This window comes from Populus euphratica, unplaced genomic scaffold (assembly GCF_000495115.2).
Source record: "Populus euphratica unplaced genomic scaffold, PopEup_1.0 scaffold301.1, whole genome shotgun sequence".
NCBI lineage: Eukaryota > Viridiplantae > Streptophyta > Magnoliopsida > Malpighiales > Salicaceae > Populus > Populus euphratica.
The window spans coordinates 160416-179725 of record NW_011500181.1 but is presented as its reverse complement, the minus strand read 5'-3'; the positions used below and the strand labels follow the sequence as shown (position 1 = coordinate 179725).

The window sequence follows — 19310 nt, the reverse complement described above, 5'->3', positions numbered from 1 at the left end:
ACGAAAAAACAAACATGCGCGTAATGTGTTTGTTTTTATGCTTTTGGGAATTTTTGGTTTTTTAAATGTTTTTTATAATTTTAAATTATTTTTATATGTTGGTATTAATTTTTTTAAAATTAATATATTTTTAAATAAAAAAATATTTTCTGAATCACCGTTATCATCGTCTCCGACACTATTCCATGCTAGCAAAAAAAAACAGACGTGGGTCCCACAAGTGATGGTCGGACACGAGGGCAAGATTCTGAGAGTGGATGGGAATTGGGATGCTCATGTCAGGCTGCTCGTCCTCCTCTTGTCTCTTCAGATTGGGGATAGGAGAGCTGAACGTGAAAGTCAAAATACTTACGAAGGAAACGGAATGTTGGGAAAGGAAAAGAGACAGTGAGAGTAGGCAGAAGGAAGGGAACTTGATGCATGGGCAAATTGACTGACAACAGACAGCAGCCCTACAAGGCATAACACTTGAAAAGGAAACGAAAGGCACATTTTTTTTTTTTAAACAGGGAAGGAAAGAAAGGCAGAATTTAATGTGTTTTTGAGAGATAAAAGAGGTGAAGGGTCAATTTGTGGCGGCAACATCAGGAGAGGATCTGGAGGGCAACAGGACAAGATACAACCTTTTTTCTGTTTTATTGTTTTGCTCCTTCTGAGAGCTAAAAAGTCTCGGGATTCATCTTCTTGTTGCTGCTTAATTGCTTGGAGGATGCATGGATTTATTTTCTAGTATGTTTCAGGTGAGTTTATTATTTCTTTCAGGGCTTGATTCCTCTGTGTGTGTGTTTGTGTTGTTTAGTTAATTTCATTTTCATGTCTTTTTTTTCCCTTAATGGTTTTGAAAGATCATGGTTTTTCTTTGAGGGTTTTTTATCTCCCTGTCCTTTTGTATTCGCTTAGCTTATTGGTGATGTTGGGGCTTGATAGGGTTACTAGTCTTCTGGGGGGTCCAAACAATATGTTTATTTCTATGTAATAATTTCATATTTAGTTTCTATTCACAGCGGTAAACCTAATGGATGGATTTTTTTGGTGCAAATGAGAGAAATACCACTGTGTTTCGTGGTTTTATTGATTTCTTAAGAGAGAATTTTCCCATAGCCATTGTCTTTGTTTTTTAACCGGTGGAGAATGAGGAATCAGGGAGCTGTAGCTATACGGGAGTTTAGATAATTTACCATCTGTTTTCTTGGTTAGAAGATTCTATTTCTTGTTAATTCAGTGGTTGGCATGCTCATCAAATTTCTGGGACATAATCATGGAATTAATTGAGAATGATGTTTAATTTTTAACATTTATATGGTATGAAATGCTTACATGTGGAGGAATCTTGTGGATCTATCGTTTGAAGAATGATAAACTGTATCGTATTTTCAGAACCAAAATAGCAAATGGTGCTCTTGCGTCGCTTATTAGACATTGAAGACAGTGAAAGGTACTCATCTTGTTACCAAATCTTCCTTTCTGTCGATCCGTCTCCTTATTTTACTTTTTTCCGTAAGGCAAGGGTAAGCTTTTGGACTTGCAAAAAATCATCATTTGTCACTCTCGATAACAATAACAATAACAATAACAATGAAAATTTCCTGATTTGCTACTTTCCATATTCCAGTATCGATGAGAAGCCCCTATCAAATGGAGATGTCTATATTGGTAGCTTTAAGGGATCACTTCCCCATGGCAAGGGTAAATATATATGGTCCGATGGAACAGTGTATGAGGGTGACTGGGAAGAAGGTAAAATTACTGGGAAAGGACAGATACTTTGGTCATCAGGAGCAACATATGAAGGTGATTTCTCTGGTGGTTACCTTCATGGAATTGGCACCTTTACAGGACTTGATGGGTCTGAATACAGAGGGGCCTGGAGAATGAATATACAGCATGGGCTGGGAATGAAACGATATTCTAATTTAGATATTTATGAAGGTTCTTGGAAGGAGGGGGTGAACGAAGGCTGTGGCAGGTACTCTTGGAATAGTGGAAATATGTATATCGGGAATTGGAAAGGCGGAAAAATGTGTGGTAGAGGGGTTATGAAATGGGAAAATGGTGATGTTTTTGATGGCTTTTGGCTAAATGGTCTTAGACATGGATCTGGAGTTTATAGGTTTGCAGACGGGGGATACTACTTTGGAATGTGGAGTATGGGCCTTAAGGATGGAAAAGGAACATTCCACCCAGCTGGAACTAAACATCCATCTCTAAGGAAGTGGGGCAGCTCCATAGGCTGTGATGGAATTGGAAGAAATTTGTTATCTCATAGTTCCTCTATAAATTCAGAGGAAGTCAGGGTTCCAAAACCAAATGTCTTGGGCAGTCTATCTAGGAAAATGTCAGTCAGTAAAATCTTAAAAGATCCTGGCCGATTATCACAAAGAAATGCCTTACTAGATGAAAAATGGAGTCTATGTAATCCTTCTGAAGAATTTATATATCGCGAACCATCATGTATGCAGTCCCAAACCTCTGAAGAAGGTCAAAGTGGGATGGAGAATAACTCTACTGTAGTTTATGAAAGGGAATACTTGCAAGGAGTTTTGAAAAACGAGAAGGTTAGAGGTATAGAGCTATACCGCAAAGCTAATCAGAGAAAAAAATTTCATGTGAAAGAAGCAAAAAGGAATTCATGTGTGGATATTTTTGAAGGACAACGGAGCTATTATCTAATGCTTAATTTGCAACTTGGTATAAGGTAAATGGATAGACATTGAAGTCCATCTTTCCTGCTTCTACACTGCTTCATCTGTTTTTTACACTTATTTTTGTTTGTTTCTGGTAACCATTTTCTGCTTTCAAATTGTTCATTATTTGATGATGACACAATTCTTACCCTTTTGTAAAACTTGACTAGAATTGACTGTATCACTTTCATCAGAAATGCGCTGCTGCAGCCTGCATGGGCAATGCTTATTGTATTTGCACGTTCTCTTTAGTCTCACAGGTGCTACTGGAAACTAGCAAAATGTGACAGGCTATTGGGAATTGGAATATCTGAGCATTTGATACATAGTGATATCACTATCCAAGCAAGGTTACAACCTATGGGTTTTTAGCATATAAAATTCTTGTTACTAATTAAAAAATGTTACACTTGTTAGCTGGTAGAAAGTGTTAATTTAGTAGCCAATATCTTAAAACATTTGACTACATGTGGATTTTCTTTCTTTGTTTTTTTTAGATGGACCAAATGTGAAGATTTTTGGTTTGATCTCTTTGAGAATTACTTCAACTATTAAAATCTAAGTTACTTGGTGTGTGCATGCATGCTATCACATCCAGGGTGGAATCAGACATCTTTTTTTTTTGTTCCATCTTATGCTATAAGTTCACTCCGTAGGAAGTTGATCATCCTCGTTTAAATGGACAAAATTGGTATTTTAATAGTTTGGTTTTTGGCCATGGTTGATAGCTCTTTTAGGCATGTGGATGTCCATGTTACTTTTTAAATAAAAGTTTTCTACATTTGAATTTTCTTGAACATATTCTTGCATATTAGCATTCTTGCAAAATATTTGATCTTTAGTTCACAGGTACACTGTTGGCAAGATTACACCAGTGCCTATGCGTGAAGTTCGAGATTCTGATTTTGGAGATCGAGCTAGAATAAGGATGTATTTTCCCAGAAAGGGTTCCCAGTTTACACCTCCACACTATTCTATTGATTTCTATTGGAAAGACTACTGCCCTATGGTCTTCAGGTATTTGTCACCATATGTTTGCATAACTCGCAAAAAGAGACATAAAATAAAAGCAGCACACAAAAAACACCTACATGAGAACTGTGCCGTTGGTTTTTAATCTATCCCAAATGATTTCTAGCTGTAAACTGGGGAGCTTGTGTGTTCTTTTTTCCAGCTGAAAAGGAATCATATAACTGTCATGAACTACAGGAATAGCTCCCAATATGTCTTTGTTCAAATTAAACCAGGACCTTTGATTACAGTGACAAAACACTCTTGACCATATTAGGATTTAGAGGATATGGCCGAAGCTCAATTCAAAATGAACAAAGAACTGATTACAGTTTCCCTTACAATTTATGAATACGAGTTTCCTGTTTCCTATGACCTTCGTGTTAAAGTTCAGAAGTGAAGTACCTGGTATACAGGGTACACCAATAGGTTGTTCCTCTGATCATTAGAAAGAAGGGGATGCCATGAATTTTTTTTTTTATCTTGTGTTCTTCTGTTTGCATTTTCAAGTAGACATGTTATGTTAATGCCTCCCTTTAGGTTATACTGTGGAAAGAAAAATAAAAGTTTTTACCACAAGTCTCCAAGATATTTATGAAAGTGAGTGTGAAGAAGAAAGCTTGATATTCAATAATTTTACACGTGAGACATTGTCAATTTGTATGGGATTGTCATTTCAGGAATTTAAGGGAGATGTTCAAGCTAGATGCAGCTGATTACATGATGTCCATTTGCGGTGATGATGGTCTAAGGGAGCTTTCTTCCCCTGGAAAAAGTGGCAGTATCTTCTATCTTTCACATGATGATAGATTTGTGATTAAGACATTAAAAAAGTTCGAACTAAAGGTTTGAATTCAAGAAACTTCCATTCTGAATATAATCTGATCTCTTATTTTGCCCAAAGTTCCCTGTGTTTCTACGGCAACTTGCCTTTTTTAATGAAGTTTACAGTTGTCTAACATCCATGAAAATATGTCATTTCATGATGTGGCCTTGGGTGCTTTATTTGCTATTATTTTAGTAGGGTTGAGTATCTGTGTGCTTCTGTTTCCATATTCCTTTTGGTTTTCTTTAAATAATTTTCCATATATGGATGGATCTGTAGATTCTTTATAGTTGAGGTTTGAAATTGGTTGTTCATATTAAAACCCACCTAGGAAATGGAGATGCCAAACAAAACCTATTTGATTCTGCATGGAGTTTCTAGAATTGTTACTGATATTTGCCTTGATTTTGAAGGAAAATCCTCCTGCTAGATAGACACCATAAAGCATGCTTTCAGTAGGGTTTAAAATACAGAATAAAGCATGAAAAATGCGTTACATGTTGAGATTTTATTCACAATCATGCTTAAAGATTCTTGTGAAGGATGCCGCTCATTTCTGCATGATTATGTAAACTTTAGTTTTTTCTCTCTTTCTCAGGGTCAGAAATTGAAATCTGGGGGGTGGTTATTGATATATTCATTTGGTATTTACTAAATGTTTAATAAAGCTTAGTTCTTAAGGGCTTTCCCTTCATTGTTTTACTAAATCTTATTGAGAGATATTTGGTGGATGATGAAGGGAATGTGATCACCATCCTAGTTAAAGTCTGTCAAAGAGAAGCATGGAGTTTCTCAGAGTTATTGAGGGCCTGAAGAGTGTATCTTCTCATCATGACAGCATAATTAGTAGAAAGGAAGATAAATGATGGCTTTGGAGATACTTCCATGATTTTGATGCATATATTAGGAATACCTTGTCTTTTCTTGCTACCAGTTAATTGGCCTTTTAGATCAAAAAGTTTCAAGGCGTGGAGACTGAATAATTCATATGGCTGGTTAAGGCTTTATGTACCATGATTAGGTGAGCATTAGGGTGTGCTGCTTTTCAGCATCTGCTTTATTCTATTGGAGACTAGAGTCCAGTTACCCATTGAAGCTGGGAGTTTTTCCCATGGATAAGTAGCAAGTTCAAAATGAACTTCACCAGCATATAAATATATTTGTGTAAATATGGAGAGTTGGAAGCTAGAAAAGAAGTAGGACCGTAAATATGGAGAGTTGGAAGCTAGAAAAGTAGGACTCGAAGCTTTGATAGTATGTGTATGTTTTAAGATCATTAGTTGCACCATTAGGGTTGTAAGGTTTCATTTGCAGAATTTATGGGGTTAAGGGGAGAACAAAAAGGATACTGGATGTTTTCTGTGAAAAACATATTCTACATCATTGATGACAAAGGGTCTTTGTCTAGTCAAGCTGATCATTGCTTGTGTTGCATTTTTATTGACCTAAAGATGCATATTGTGCATCTATCATTGGGTTCTATTTATGTGTTGTTTGGTATTTTATTGGTTTATATACTATGGGTTAATCTGACATGTGTTTCTATCAAGTTTCTTAAGTCATCAAGTTCCAAATATATTTATTTTTGGCAAAAAGTTGCGGATAATAGAAGCCTTGAGGCATGTTTCTATTGGACACTGATTTCCTCTTATCCAAGTGTTGCCCATAGGTGTCATGATATTAGGTTTTGATGTGTTAGCAATATTGATTTTGCCTTGAAAAATTCTTGCAAATCCATATTCTTCTAAAAAAAAAAAAGTTACAGAAAAGGAAATTATGATTTGATAAGAGAAGATAAATAATAAAAAAATATTTTCAAAGGACAATTAATGTTGCCAATAAATGAAAGCCTAAAATCATTACAACTATGAGCAGGAGGGGATTTCCTCCAACCTGAATGAGAGGAAACTATTCTGTCTATGTTTACATCTTTGAAAAAATTGCTTGGTAAACTTGCAAACTCTCCTATAGACCAGGCAAATAAATGCACAAGACATGGATGGATTCATACATCATCATGTAAGGTCAATTCACTTTTTATACATGTTCATTTCACTATCGGCTTATTTTATGGGTGAGTTCATAGACTGCTTAACAATTTCTCCTTCTTAGGACCTCCATTTTGAAAACCATCTAGTGTGCACCTTAAGGTATTATTTTAGTTCCATAAGGAACTTCTTGACGGTGGACAACGTTAAACAAAACTTTTATCTTCTTGATAAATGGCTTGTTTATTTGCCTCAATATCAAGCTTGACAAGTTCAGTTGTGTATATTTCTTAAACTAATCCGTGTATAAATCAAGACTTGGTTAATAAAACTTGATTAGCGGGAAAACATTGCATATAAAAATGGGATACATTTAGCAGATGTATCTCCACAAAAATAAAGGCACGCATAGGAGTATGGTTTATTCTCTTAAAAAAAAAAAGTCTACTAACCAAAAGTTGCAATGTAAAAATCTTGAGGAAAAAAAGGGCTTAATCAACATAGTAGAATTGCACTTTAAACATTTGATCCAAAGGACTTCACTAGGTAATTTTATCATGTTGAAAGTTCTGCTTACAGATTCAGGGTTGATTCTAATGAATCTCCGAATCCTGAACTGTAAAATATTATGATATTGGTGGTTATCAAATTGGAGGTCCTAACTGGATGCATTCTCTAGGTGTTTTTGTGAAATGGAAAATTGTAATTTTAACTTAATTTTGTTTTCTTAATAAAAATAGTATTATAAATGCCTGTATGTTCTTCTTTGTCTATACAGACCCTTCTGCAGATGCTTCCAAACTATTACACTCATGTAGGGAAGTATGAAAATACACTCATCACAAAATTTTTTGGGGTTCACCGAATTACATTGAGAGGTGGGAGAAAGGTATCTGCAGCTTACATATGCCCCTATATTACTTTCTGCCATTCCTGTCGCTTATGTTTAATGAGGGTTTTGTGTTTCTTATTCTTTACAGGTACGTTTTGTTGTCATGGGAAATATGTTTTGCACAGAATTAAGAATTCATCGTCGCTATGATCTGAAGGGGTCAACTCAAGGGAGATACACAGATGAAGATAATGTTGGAGAAAATACCACATTAAAAGATCTTGATCTAGAATACGAGTTTCTTATGGACAAATTGTTACGACAATCTCTTTTCAAGTAAGTTCTTTTGATTTTCTATCATCCATGCGTTGACATCATTTGTATTCTTATCTCTAACTTTGGGTTAAGATGTTGCATTAATGTGAACTTTGTTGTTAAATCTGCCTTCTTTTCTCAGTGATTGTTCAATACAGCAACCTAGGTATATAAATCACTTTTGCCATGTTGATCTCAAGTGAGAAGTAACCTTAAACATTTCTATTCATTTCATCTATGCATAGTTGCTCAGATAAGATTAGAAAACATGTAGATAGGATAATGCATCTAATGTCACTCGCATTTATTATGAAAGTCCTGAGACATGTAGAAATGGAAGAAGTATGCTTCTTCATATGGTATTCTCATCGTGAAGTTCTGTGATTCTCATGTGAACATTACTTCTCTTCCAATGATTCTTGTTTGTACTACAGATTGAATTCTTAGAGAATAATATAAATCATATCTTGGAACCTCACCTAATAGCTTAAGCTTTTGGGTTAAATTGGTTCTTTGACATGAATATCATTCAAAATGAATCCATAAGACTATCATTCTTTTGTAGTAATTGATTTTCTGACCAAGCCTTCTACCTTCTAATTGTTAGTATAAATATTTTTCCTCCTGTGCAGGCAACTCTCTTTGGACTGCAGGTTTTTAGAATCTCAACAGATAATTGATTATAGCCTTCTCTTGGGATTACATTTTAGAGCACCTGAACATTTGAGATCCATCTTAGAACCTCCAGCTACAATGCTGAATGATGCTGGTTTACCTGCAGATGGTAGGTGTTCCTCCAATACAAACACCTTTTTCAAGTCACATACCTGAATTTAAGTTCTAATCACCTCTTGATTTTTCAGTAGTTTCTAATGGTCCATTGAAGTGTTAAATTGTGCAGTGAGTATCATATCTCTCTTGCTATATGTATTTATGAATTTAGGATAATTCTAACCACAACAGTTTCACCATAATAAAGTAAAAAAATGGAGTCATCTGCTGGAAATGTTGAAGGATGACTAATTGATCGAGATTATGCTTCAAGTTATGTTACAGATAAGAGTTGAATTTACCAGAAAATAGTTTTCTGGGCAATCACTGTTGCATTATGCCAGTTGGGAAATGTTTATGGGACAGTATAGAATTCCAGAATTGTCTACAAAGTGAAGATGAGAAACAATATCTTGACGTGAATTCTTTAAGTCTGTGGTTTGGTTCTTACACTGGAACTTGGATTGATGAACTATTCAGAGAGGAGCAAATATTTACTAAAATCAAGTTTATGCCTTTTGAGGGTTAACATGGGTGGTTAGATGCTTTGACTAGTTGTGGCAAAAATGGTTCCAATAAACCAAGAGTAGTGGCAGTTAGTTTGGAAAAGCAAACCAAGAGTGGGCAGACTGGGATAATGGGTAAGTGAGAAATTTCATCTGTGGACTACAGTATTTTGTGGTTTGGGTACCCTCCTTAACCTGACCTTCATCCTCTAGCTGACTTATGAAAGTGGAGTAGAAAGCTTACATTTATGGATGCCTTTGTGGATGGTGAATTTGGGTATGCCTTTCAAAAATGCTATATTAGATTATTTGTTACTTGCAGTTAATTATCTCGTGGTTTTGGTGTGTATTCCTTGCATCATTTTAAATTAGATTAGGAGTTTACCAGGTAGTTTCAAGATTTGGAATCCATTAACAACATTTTTCATATAATCATCTCCATGGCAACAAAAAATATGCATGGACTTCGGAGGAACATCACCTATCTTCTTTCTTATAGTGTCTGTGCATGTGGCCATGTTTATTCAGTACATGGCACCTCATTTTTGCATCCACCAGGTATAAACTCACAAGGGCATCTCTCGACTCCTCCAAAAGGCCTTCTCCTAGTGACCCATGAACCCGGCTTTGTGAGCACTGCACCAGGACCTCACATCAGAGGAAATACATTGAAAGCATACTCTCTTGGTGAGAGGGAGGTTGATCTCTTGCTGCCTGGCACTGGAAGGTACCTTTTCTAGTTACAACCTTTTAATGCCAATAGAATGAGATTTTCCAATGCTAAGCTGGCCAATCGTACCTGGTAGTATGAAGTGTTTGAGTTAGCCTTTTAACCTATTTAAACATTTAGAGTTATGTTTGTCTTTAGCACCCTCAGTATAAATGTTGCTTTGCCCCTCCTGGGTCTCATAAGTTATTATGCATGTAGAATTTTATAACTACCATGAGCAGTATATGTTTGACTATCATTTTAGTCTTTTCCAAGCCTTCATGTGAAAACGTTTGCCTTTATGGAAATGATAAGCAAATCTGCTAATAATTTACCAAACATATTTAGCTGAGATATTTCAATTTTAGATTTTATCACACCATATAATAATTCAGTTGAAATTTGAAGTCGTGGCAGTTTCTTTGATCTAAGCTCACAAAACAGTTTTTGTTGGACCTAGTTATTTCCTTCCTGTTAATTCTATTAGCTCATCCAAACAGGTTTTGAACTACTATGATGTTCGTCTGCTGATATCTGATTTCACCAAACTCTTTCTTCTGAAGATTGATTTTTGACTTGAACTGTGACCATTTTGACCGTCTTCTAAATCATTGGTTTCAACTTTCTTTGATATGGTCCCTAACCGGCAAGCAATGATACCACGCAAACCTTCATGGATGAATTTAAACTTATCGTTTTATATTCTAGCAATCTAAACACGATAATTTCAGCTGTGCTTAGCTTGACATTTTGAGATGTTGTCAGTTGATAGGTTCACTTATATATCAAGCAGTAGATAGGTAAACTGTTGATTGATTGCCGTGTGATTAGGTTGCGGGTGCAGCTAGGAGTGAACATGCCAGCTCAGGCTAGCCACAAACTGACGCGGGACGAGGTTGATTCAGCAGAGATTGAACTTTTCGAGGTTTACGATGTTGTTCTCTACATGGGCGTAATAGATATATTACAGGAATACAATGTGAAAAAGAAAGTTGAGCATGCTTGCAAATCCTTAAAATTTGACCCCCTGTCGATTTCTGCAGTTGAGCCCAAACTGTATGCAAAACGTTTCCTCAATTTCTTGCACAGAGTTTTCCCAGAGCAGCCATGAAATTGAAAAGAGCTGCTCCTGTTTATTAACTACCATAGATCCTTTGGAAAAGGTTTCCCATTCCTGTTCTGTTGTTCTTTTCATGTTCATTTACTTTTCTTGGTGCTTGCTTCATTACAGAACTCTTCTGTGCAATCATTAATTTTATTTGTGAAGTAATGTAGCCATCAAATAAAATTAAGCTAGAATGTCTTGTGGATTCAACACCTAAAACCTAATTCAAACAACCCAGAAACCATCTCTCACATGATTATCATAGTTCATCCAGATTAACCATTGCCTCAACTAGTGTGTCAAGTAAATCTTCTCAGATTAACCATTGCCTCAACTAGTGTGTCAAATAAATCTTCTCATCATCATTGTTTAAATTCAGATAATTGTTTCTCATCGTCCTTGTCCTGGCATCACCATCAACACTCATTGCCTTCCTCATCGCCATTGTCTTTGCATCGCCATCACCTCCCTGTTGCCTCTGTCGTAATCCCCCACTACAAGCCACAAGGGAGAGAGAGACGGGGCATTTAGAAAGAATCTTTTCTTGGGCTTGGTAGTGTTATGGTCGGCAAGTGTACGAACATCTTTAAGTTGTTTTCACGTGAAAATGAGACGACATTGTTGGTCTGGTGGGATGCCTTCCTTGTCTTGTCTTGGATTTTGGCTTTCACATTATAGATAATGTTCGAAGATTTAGAGTTTGTTGTAACCTGATTTTTTATTTTAATTTCTAAATTTTTTTTTCAAAAATCCTACACACACACACACATTAGTGTTATGAATGTATTTTTGAGTATTATGAATTCATGATTTTTTTAATTAAAAAATAAATATATATTTATATTTGATAAAATAAAATAAAATATATATATGAACTGATAAATAAAAAAAGAGTTGTTAGTTAACTACAAAATGGTAAAGCTAATTTGCTAGTAAAAACAAAAGATTGATGTACATGCTAATATTTAATCTTGGTTGTCTTTTTTATTTTATGTTTTTTTTAATTTTATCTTAGAGGTTAATTTTAGCATCTAAGAACAAGAAGAAATTCTTTTGTTTTATAAATATATCAAGAAAATAAAAATTATTTATATAAAAAAATTATAATAATCTCTTTGAAGCATTATGAAATTAGAAAAAAAATTAAAAGCTTAATTACTGTGTTTTTTTAAATAACCAAACAATTTAAAAAAGAAGGGAGAGGTTATTCATTAAAGTTAAAAAAAAAATTAATGCAAAGTAAAAAAAAAAAAAGAGATACGTTATTAATTAATTTTTAAAAAAATAGGAAATATATATAAGAAAATATCATGTCTGCATGCTGGCTATGAAACAAAAAGCCTATGTCTGCATGTCTGTTTTTTTTTTTTATCTTAAACAAAATGGATGATGCATTGTCCACCAGTCTTTTTACAAATGCATTTTCAACCCTAAACATTCTCTAATCCTTAAAAATTAAAATTAAATAAATATATAACTGATCTATTTTTTATATATAATTGAAAGAAAACATCATTTCTATCAAATTTTTATTTAAAAAAAAACTCATTAACACCAAGATTTAACTTTTTAGTGATCAAAAAGTTGTTATCAAAGCACTTTTTTTTTCTTAATATTTTACAATGATTTTCTCTTTTCTTCGTGTATAGACCGAAATATTAAAAAATAAAAATTTAAGATAAAAAACAATAATATGAATTGCTTAGGTAACTGGGATATATAAACTAAAACTATAAGGACAAATTTAAATTTTACCATGCGAGCTTCCAAAGTCATCTTTTTTTTATTATTTTTGTTAAATATGTTCCTTCTTCTTTTAATATCTATTTTTAACTATAAACAAAGTTCTATATCTCAAAATTAATATTTAGTTCATCACTGGAATACCTCTCAACACTTTACATGTGAGAAAACATAAATCAAAAGAAATCTCAACATATAAAGCCATGTTCATATGATTTGAATTTAACAGTTTTATTCATTATCACTGCAAAAATTAATTGGGCCATTGCCTATCCTATACTTTATTTTCTTCCCCTTTTTTAACTTCTGTAGTACTCATTAACTCGTCTTGTCTCGTCTCGTCTCGTCTCGAGGACAGCATGCCTTGACAAAGACCACCGTAGTTTTGTCGAGGGATGTGAAACAACAACAATTCCTTCGTCGTGCCAGTCCGTATTTGTGTGTGGTTGTGAAGGCCCCGTGTCCCACATCGGCTGTATAACGTGCATATGTCTTTACAGGAGTCAACACGCTTGACGCCGCCTGCACGGTATAACAGATAGCTGGCCGCCTTGATTTTTGAAAGCTTTTTCTAGATTGGAAATGTAAACGTAAACATACAATATTTTTTATTTTTAAAAATTATTTTTTATATTAATATATTAAAACAGTTTTAAAACATATAAAATAAAATTTCAAGCAAGAATTTAAAAAAAAAAATTACAAGGATAAAAAAAAAAACTTATATCAAAAAGACAAACAATCCCTATTTTTTGATATTTTTTTTTTTTTTGAAGAAACCAGCCAGCTCCCCTGTAAAATCATCCATCAAAACTTGACACGTCCACAGTAGACTTTGTCGATCCAGTAAACGAGTCTGCAACACATCCTACACGTCAATCTCTCTTAACGTAGATAAAAAAAACTCACTGTTGAGATATACAGACAAGAAAGAGTTGGGCTCTTCACACTCTGTTTTCGCTACCAAAAACAAACTAAATAACAAGCTCCGAGCTTGTCTCTCGCAGCCATCCAAGAACATGCCCCGGGCTTGCTCCGCTGTCATATGGTCGATGACCATCCTTACCGGCAGGCTAGGGTAATGAAATGGATCTAAGAAAGATAAACTTGCTGGTGGCAATCTCAGAATGAGGCGCCGACACCAAAAACTAGTAAACATTGCAACATCCCTCGAATCACAAATGCTAACATTAATAGGGAGCCTTTATCACATACATTTATAGAAACTGAAATCAGCTTCTTCGAGTGTTTTCACTTCGAGCCAAGTGCAAATGACAACTTGGGCCTAGACTTGTTCTTACCCAACAATTTCATCTGCTTTACACGTTCTTCCTCCTCTTGTTGCTTCTTCCTCCTCATTGCTTCTTCCTTCTGTCTTTGGAGCTCTTCTAGTTCTCGATACCTTTCCTCCTCTCTCCGTTGCTGCTCCAAGGCCTCCTTTCTTTGACTTTCTTCGATCCTTCTCCGATTCTCTTCAAGCATCCTCTCCAGCTCTTCTTTCTCTTTCCGAGCTTGTTCCTGTACATGAACAAAAAATTGAGAATGATGCTCAACTCACTGAGAATAACAAAAAACTGCATTCACAAACCAGCTGATAATGGCAGCCATTTGCGCCACGCGCACGCACGTTGTGAGTAAGCAACGAAAGGATAGCTACCTTTAATTAAAAGATGAAACACAACTGCACCAAGATTCTTGGCCATGTTATCAATAGAAATTAACGCACATTGCTCGCAAGATTTCTAAAAAAAATCCATGATGATGGGAAGAGTGCAAGTGAAACAGAAAAATTTATCAGCCAAACACACCCTTATCAGGGAAAAGGTTGTCAACCTTGATGGCATTAACCATTTGACCTAGACAGCAATTATGCTCCCTATTGCAATCTTTCCAAATCCATCTTAGAAACCACGCCACCATAGCTATAAATTAACTGGTGTTTCCTCTGAGATACTGTAACAATTTTTATGCAGATCTGGAGGATGACCAGTAGGGTTATCGGTAAACAACGATTGCAAACAACAAAATAAATCAAATAACAAAAAAATGATATAGATGTTCACTACAAATACCCTGGACAAGATCAGGGCATCATGGAAAGAAAATATGCCACTGGGAGAACCAATGATGGCAACGGAGTGAACAATATGTCAGCTGTAATTTATTGCAATGCAAACACCTACCTCCTTTTGCCTAGCCTCTATTAGAGAAGCTTCTTTTTCTTTCTCAAGTTGATCGGCAACTTCATCAATAAGTCTTTTCCGCCCCTCTTCTAAACGCCTTCGTATCTCCAACTTGATCTCCTCGGAGTTCAAGTTCTTTTCAACTTTCCTCTGAATAGCTTCTTCCACCCTCTTTGCTGTCTCTTCTTCTATCAGTTTTAGTTCTGCTTCCTGCTGGCGCCTGAGATTATAAAACAAGTTAATCCACAAAATGGTCACTCATTGAGTCATAATTGCTCATTTATGATTCCAAGTGTCCCCACATCCACACAAAATGTAAAACAGCAATTGGCATTCAAACTGCCCAATTTTTTGCTTCTCTCTCTATTTTTTTCTGAGCTACAGTAAATTGCAAACTAACCTGCATGACAGCAAAGGTACTACATATAATAATGCATCATGATGAACTATAGCATACCTCTAACCGAATCCTGATCCAAACAAATGAGTATCAAAACTGGTGAACAGTAGATAAAGGAGGCACCAGTTTCATCATCAAATATAACAAGTTGAACTATAGCAGTATCTTCCTTCAGAAAAGCCTGTGGAGAAGCATGTCAAGTAACCTGCTGCAGTTTTAAAACTAATTACCGAATTACTTCAAATCCTCAATTCTGGCACTAAAATACATTTTCAATATCTTTATGTTTTAGAAACATACGAACTTTTCTTCTTTTGTGCATGTCATTGACAAAAGGCCAGTGATTCTTGAAAATCCCAGCATGAATAGAATACTAATTGATGCAAATAAGCAGACCAATCAAGATTCAAGAACCAAGAAACCAAACACTGAAGGAATTTCAGCCTGATCAAAGCAAGCAGCTCAACCAAAGTTTAAACTGGGACTTGGATCTTTCTTCATCTTTTAAGTTTAATTGATGGTAGGTTGAAGAGCCTCTGATAACGAGAAGTGCTAACTAAACTGCTAGATTCTCAAAACACAAAATCTGATATTCTCAAAACTAAACTGCTAGATTCTAAATAGTGTTTTGGACTTGAGATAAGTATAAGTTAACACATAACAGACTACCTCAACAAACAAGAAACTTGAAGCCATAACAAAGAGATGAGATTTAGTAGTGAAGCAAGGTACAACGTTAAAAGACAAAATTGAAATGGAATAAATTTATTCATTTTAACAAGTTAGCACAGCCAAGTGTAACGGGCAAAAGTTGGTAAAAGGACAGTTGTCTTGCTTGTGACTACTTGTCCGCTGCCAATGTGCCTTGTCCATAGTGTAGAAATAGGAGGTAGGCTAGTTATCAAAGAGACTACCATAATTAGCAAATATTTGCCCAAGTATAGCATTGTGGCAACTCAAGAACAGGTCATGTCTTCTCTGACCATTCTTGTGAACCCCAAATGCTTAAGTGGAGGTAAGAGAAAAATTAAATCCCAACTCCTAATCCTAACCCATAGAAACTACACACTGGCTCGCTATTTGGTCACCTATCACATTGTACCATGTAAATATTCCTACAATCAACACAAGTAGGCAATTGTCACCCCAAGCACCACCTACCTTGCTCATTTATTTTATTGCCAGTGTTATTTCTTACTTAGAAATGTGACATAAGTGTTGAAGCTATCAAGTCTAAACTTTGTTGGCTGTCTAAGTTGGAAAAGTTCAAGCCATGCGAGCCTAAGTGCCAATGAAACTTTTGGAGCATCATACAAGACATGGCCATATCAGCAACCAGGCTCTATAATTTGGTCCCTAAACAAGCACCTGAGCTATCTGTAATCATGACATGTAAAACAGAGAATAGAAGTAACATTAGCTTGTAGTTAGAGCCAAAGAAAACACCCTCAATTAACACATGTTGTATTTACTTGCATTATAGCTAAAACAACAAACAAGGGGTTTAAGGACATAAGAAAATAAAAATCAACTAGAATAGCAATTAACCAGGAAGATTTTGTTTTCCTTTCTTTCCTCTAACACACAGACAACCAGACTAATGCAACTGGTGACGAAGCAATTCATGTTCCAAAGCAAACCATGGTTTAGCATATCTCCCAGTCACTTTCTTTGACTGCAATGGGACCAGACTACATGAAGCTAGAATCTCTCAATTAGAAGACATTATATCTCTTCTGACTCACTGAGTAACACATATATGCCTAATACAATAATAGACAACCATTTTTTCTCTTGCTCAAATCTAACAATGTATATGCGATCAATACAGCAATCCCAAAAAAATGCATAAATATTCCAAAAGTTCAAATGAAAGATAAAAGCAATAAAATACAAAGCTGAAATCTAGTAACACTAATAAAAACATGATATTAGACAGAACTAAGATGCTTGAAAGTTGATATACCTCTTCTTCTCTTCTTCTTCTTCTTTTCTCATTTTTTCACTAACAATTTTGCGCTCCACTGACCCAAGACTTGGACTAGAAGATTTATGAGTAGGAGACAGTGAGGAACTACTGCTTCTTTGCCTTTTATAACGCCTTGGAGTTGGAGAACGACTTTTACGGCGTCTCGGGGTTGAAGAACGGCTTTTGTGCCGGCGAGGAGAAATAGAGCGACTTCTCCTTCTGTACGATATAGAAACATGATTAGACATAAAAAATGTTAGTATGCACATCAACAATGTGCAAAGCAGTTTTGGATCCCCCCACCATCTAGCACAATAAACATAGAAGCATATACAGTTACCTCGTACACCATCATGTGCTCCATCTTTTATCACACGAAGAAGCTAATATCAGAACCGAGCAATGAAAAAGGACACCCATCAGCACTCATCACCTGCTCACTTCCCACCCAATACAATGGGAGGGCACTGAGTTTTTGTAACTTTATTATAAAGAACGTGAATCCTATGGCACCCTTACAGCGCTCTGTATGCTTTTATCCAAATAATTATATTTGATATCTCTCCACCTTACATGCAATATTAAGTTCCCCAAAAGCAGATTCCCAATGAAATACTACAATTCGATACCAGTAGATCAAAATACTCCTCGCATTTTTGTGAAAAAATCAACAAAGCAATTGACTCTGTCAATCAAGAAAGGACTCATGCACAAACCCATGTAAAGAGAAATCATTTTGAAAGACAAAATGTTGCCAGAATACACCAACTTGAACAGTCAAACTATCAATCTCCATCCACTGGAGCAATTAAAAAAGGAAGCCAAATAACATGCAATTTCCACGTAAAAATCCAATTCAAAGCTATGTTCTGCAAAAAGCTTTTGGTGCAGTGTGATATGCACTCTGTCTTTCAAACTATAGGCTAGCTACGCTATAAAGAACACTGGCATCGCATATTTATTTTCCCGCAGAAGATTTCAACCAAACCAGATTATCGAATGTCAGACATTGGCAACATGTTAAAACACAGTAACAGCAGAACGCGAGGAAAGACACACCGAACAAGACACGGAAGCCCATGATCTTATTGAATACTATCTATTGAACAAGACACGGTAAATCAGACCCCATTTGCAAGCATAGATAACTATATACCCAAAAATAAATCAATAAAGAAGGATAAGATCACCGTACATATCTAGCTCGAACAATTTGCAGTAACGAAAGGAGTCCTCAATCTATGTTGAACAGTAAATAAAAAGAAAGGAAGTTGAGTTAAAACATAAACGGGATCACCTGCTATAGGAATACGGAGAACGGCTCCTCTCCCTTCGACTCTTCTTCCTGTTATACCTACTCCCCACAGGCGACGGCGAACGCCTTCGCCTATATGAAGGCGACCGCGACAAATCCCTGGGCATTTTATGCTAACAAAAACTTAAGCTTCAACAGCAACAGCAACGAATTCGACCTGAAAAATCAAAATTATTATCAGCTCTCTCGCCAATTCTTTTTCTTTCAATTTCCTGAGGAACCAAACAAGGTCAGAGAAAGTCAGATAGCCGTCAATATCTATCTATCTATCTATCTATCCATAAATCTCCAAAAAGAAATGAGAGAGAGAGAGGTACCAAAATCGAAACCCTAAAATACGACACTTGTTTCTTATGAGATTGAGAGTAAGAAAAATAAAAAGAAAGAATATAGATTTATTTATTTATATTTTCTATCCGTAGCATTCCCACAGGAATACCACAGGTTTTATTTTATTTTAAAATAAAATAAAGCAAGATTGAAATATTTAATATTTAATATGTCCTTGTACTTTGGGCTTGCTTAAGTATTTTAGCATATTATTTTGGGGTTGTGTGTGTGTGAAATTTAAATTTAAATTTAAAATAAATTAATTATAAATTATATAATATATCAATAATATTAAATAAATATAATTTTAAAATTTAAAATATTTTTAAATAGTAAGATTAAATATATTTTTAACTTAAAGTAATTCAACTTAAAAAAAATTAAAATATTTTAAATATAAAACTAGATCAATATTATCAAAGTTAATAAAATCTAAAGTATCTCTTGTTTTGCTCAAATTTTTATAAAAAATAAACATAAAAACACAATACGAATATAAACCATATTTTTTTGTTACAAAATATAAACCATATATATTAATGATAAATCTAAATTTAAAAAATTAATATCATTATTAATAAAAATAATAATAGTAATAATAATAATTTTTAATATTATCATTA

At 35.0% G+C, this 19310-nt stretch overlaps 2 protein-coding genes across 5 annotated transcripts; one reads left to right on the top strand and one right to left on the bottom strand.

Moving 5' to 3' along the window:
• Positions 1-164: 164 nt before the first annotated feature.
• On the top strand, positions 165-10895 carry LOC105111526 (phosphatidylinositol 4-phosphate 5-kinase 8-like). Its single transcript, XM_011006905.1, has 10 exons — positions 165-740; positions 1378-1435; positions 1613-2695; positions 3534-3701; positions 4376-4541; positions 7288-7398; positions 7490-7677; positions 8289-8440; positions 9492-9660; positions 10474-10895. The coding sequence occupies exons 2-10, from the start codon at positions 1392-1394 to the stop codon at positions 10751-10753; spliced, it is 2361 nt and encodes a 786-aa protein (XP_011005207.1). The 5' UTR covers positions 165-740; positions 1378-1391; the 3' UTR covers positions 10754-10895.
• Positions 10896-13359: 2464 nt separating this feature from the next.
• On the bottom strand, positions 13360-18782 carry LOC105111525 (arginine/glutamate-rich 1 protein). 4 transcript variants are annotated; one of them, XM_011006903.1, is made up of 5 exons: positions 18675-18782; positions 18340-18514; positions 17040-17261; positions 14674-14893; positions 13360-14008 (listed from the first exon to the last, which is right to left on the bottom strand). In XM_011006903.1, exons 2-5 carry the CDS (start codon positions 18462-18464, stop codon positions 13742-13744), a joined length of 834 nt encoding a protein of 277 aa, XP_011005205.1. In that variant the 5' UTR covers positions 18465-18514; positions 18675-18782; the 3' UTR covers positions 13360-13741. The 4 variants fall into 4 exon arrangements, 2 of the variants coding, with proteins under 2 accessions (XP_011005205.1, XP_011005206.1); XM_011006904.1 differs by lacking the exon at positions 18675-18782 and having other exon boundaries at positions 17040-17425; positions 18340-18405; XR_839616.1 differs by lacking the exon at positions 18675-18782 and adding an exon at positions 15131-15278 and having other exon boundaries at positions 13884-14008; positions 17040-18668.
• Positions 18783-19310: the final 528 nt, after the last annotated feature.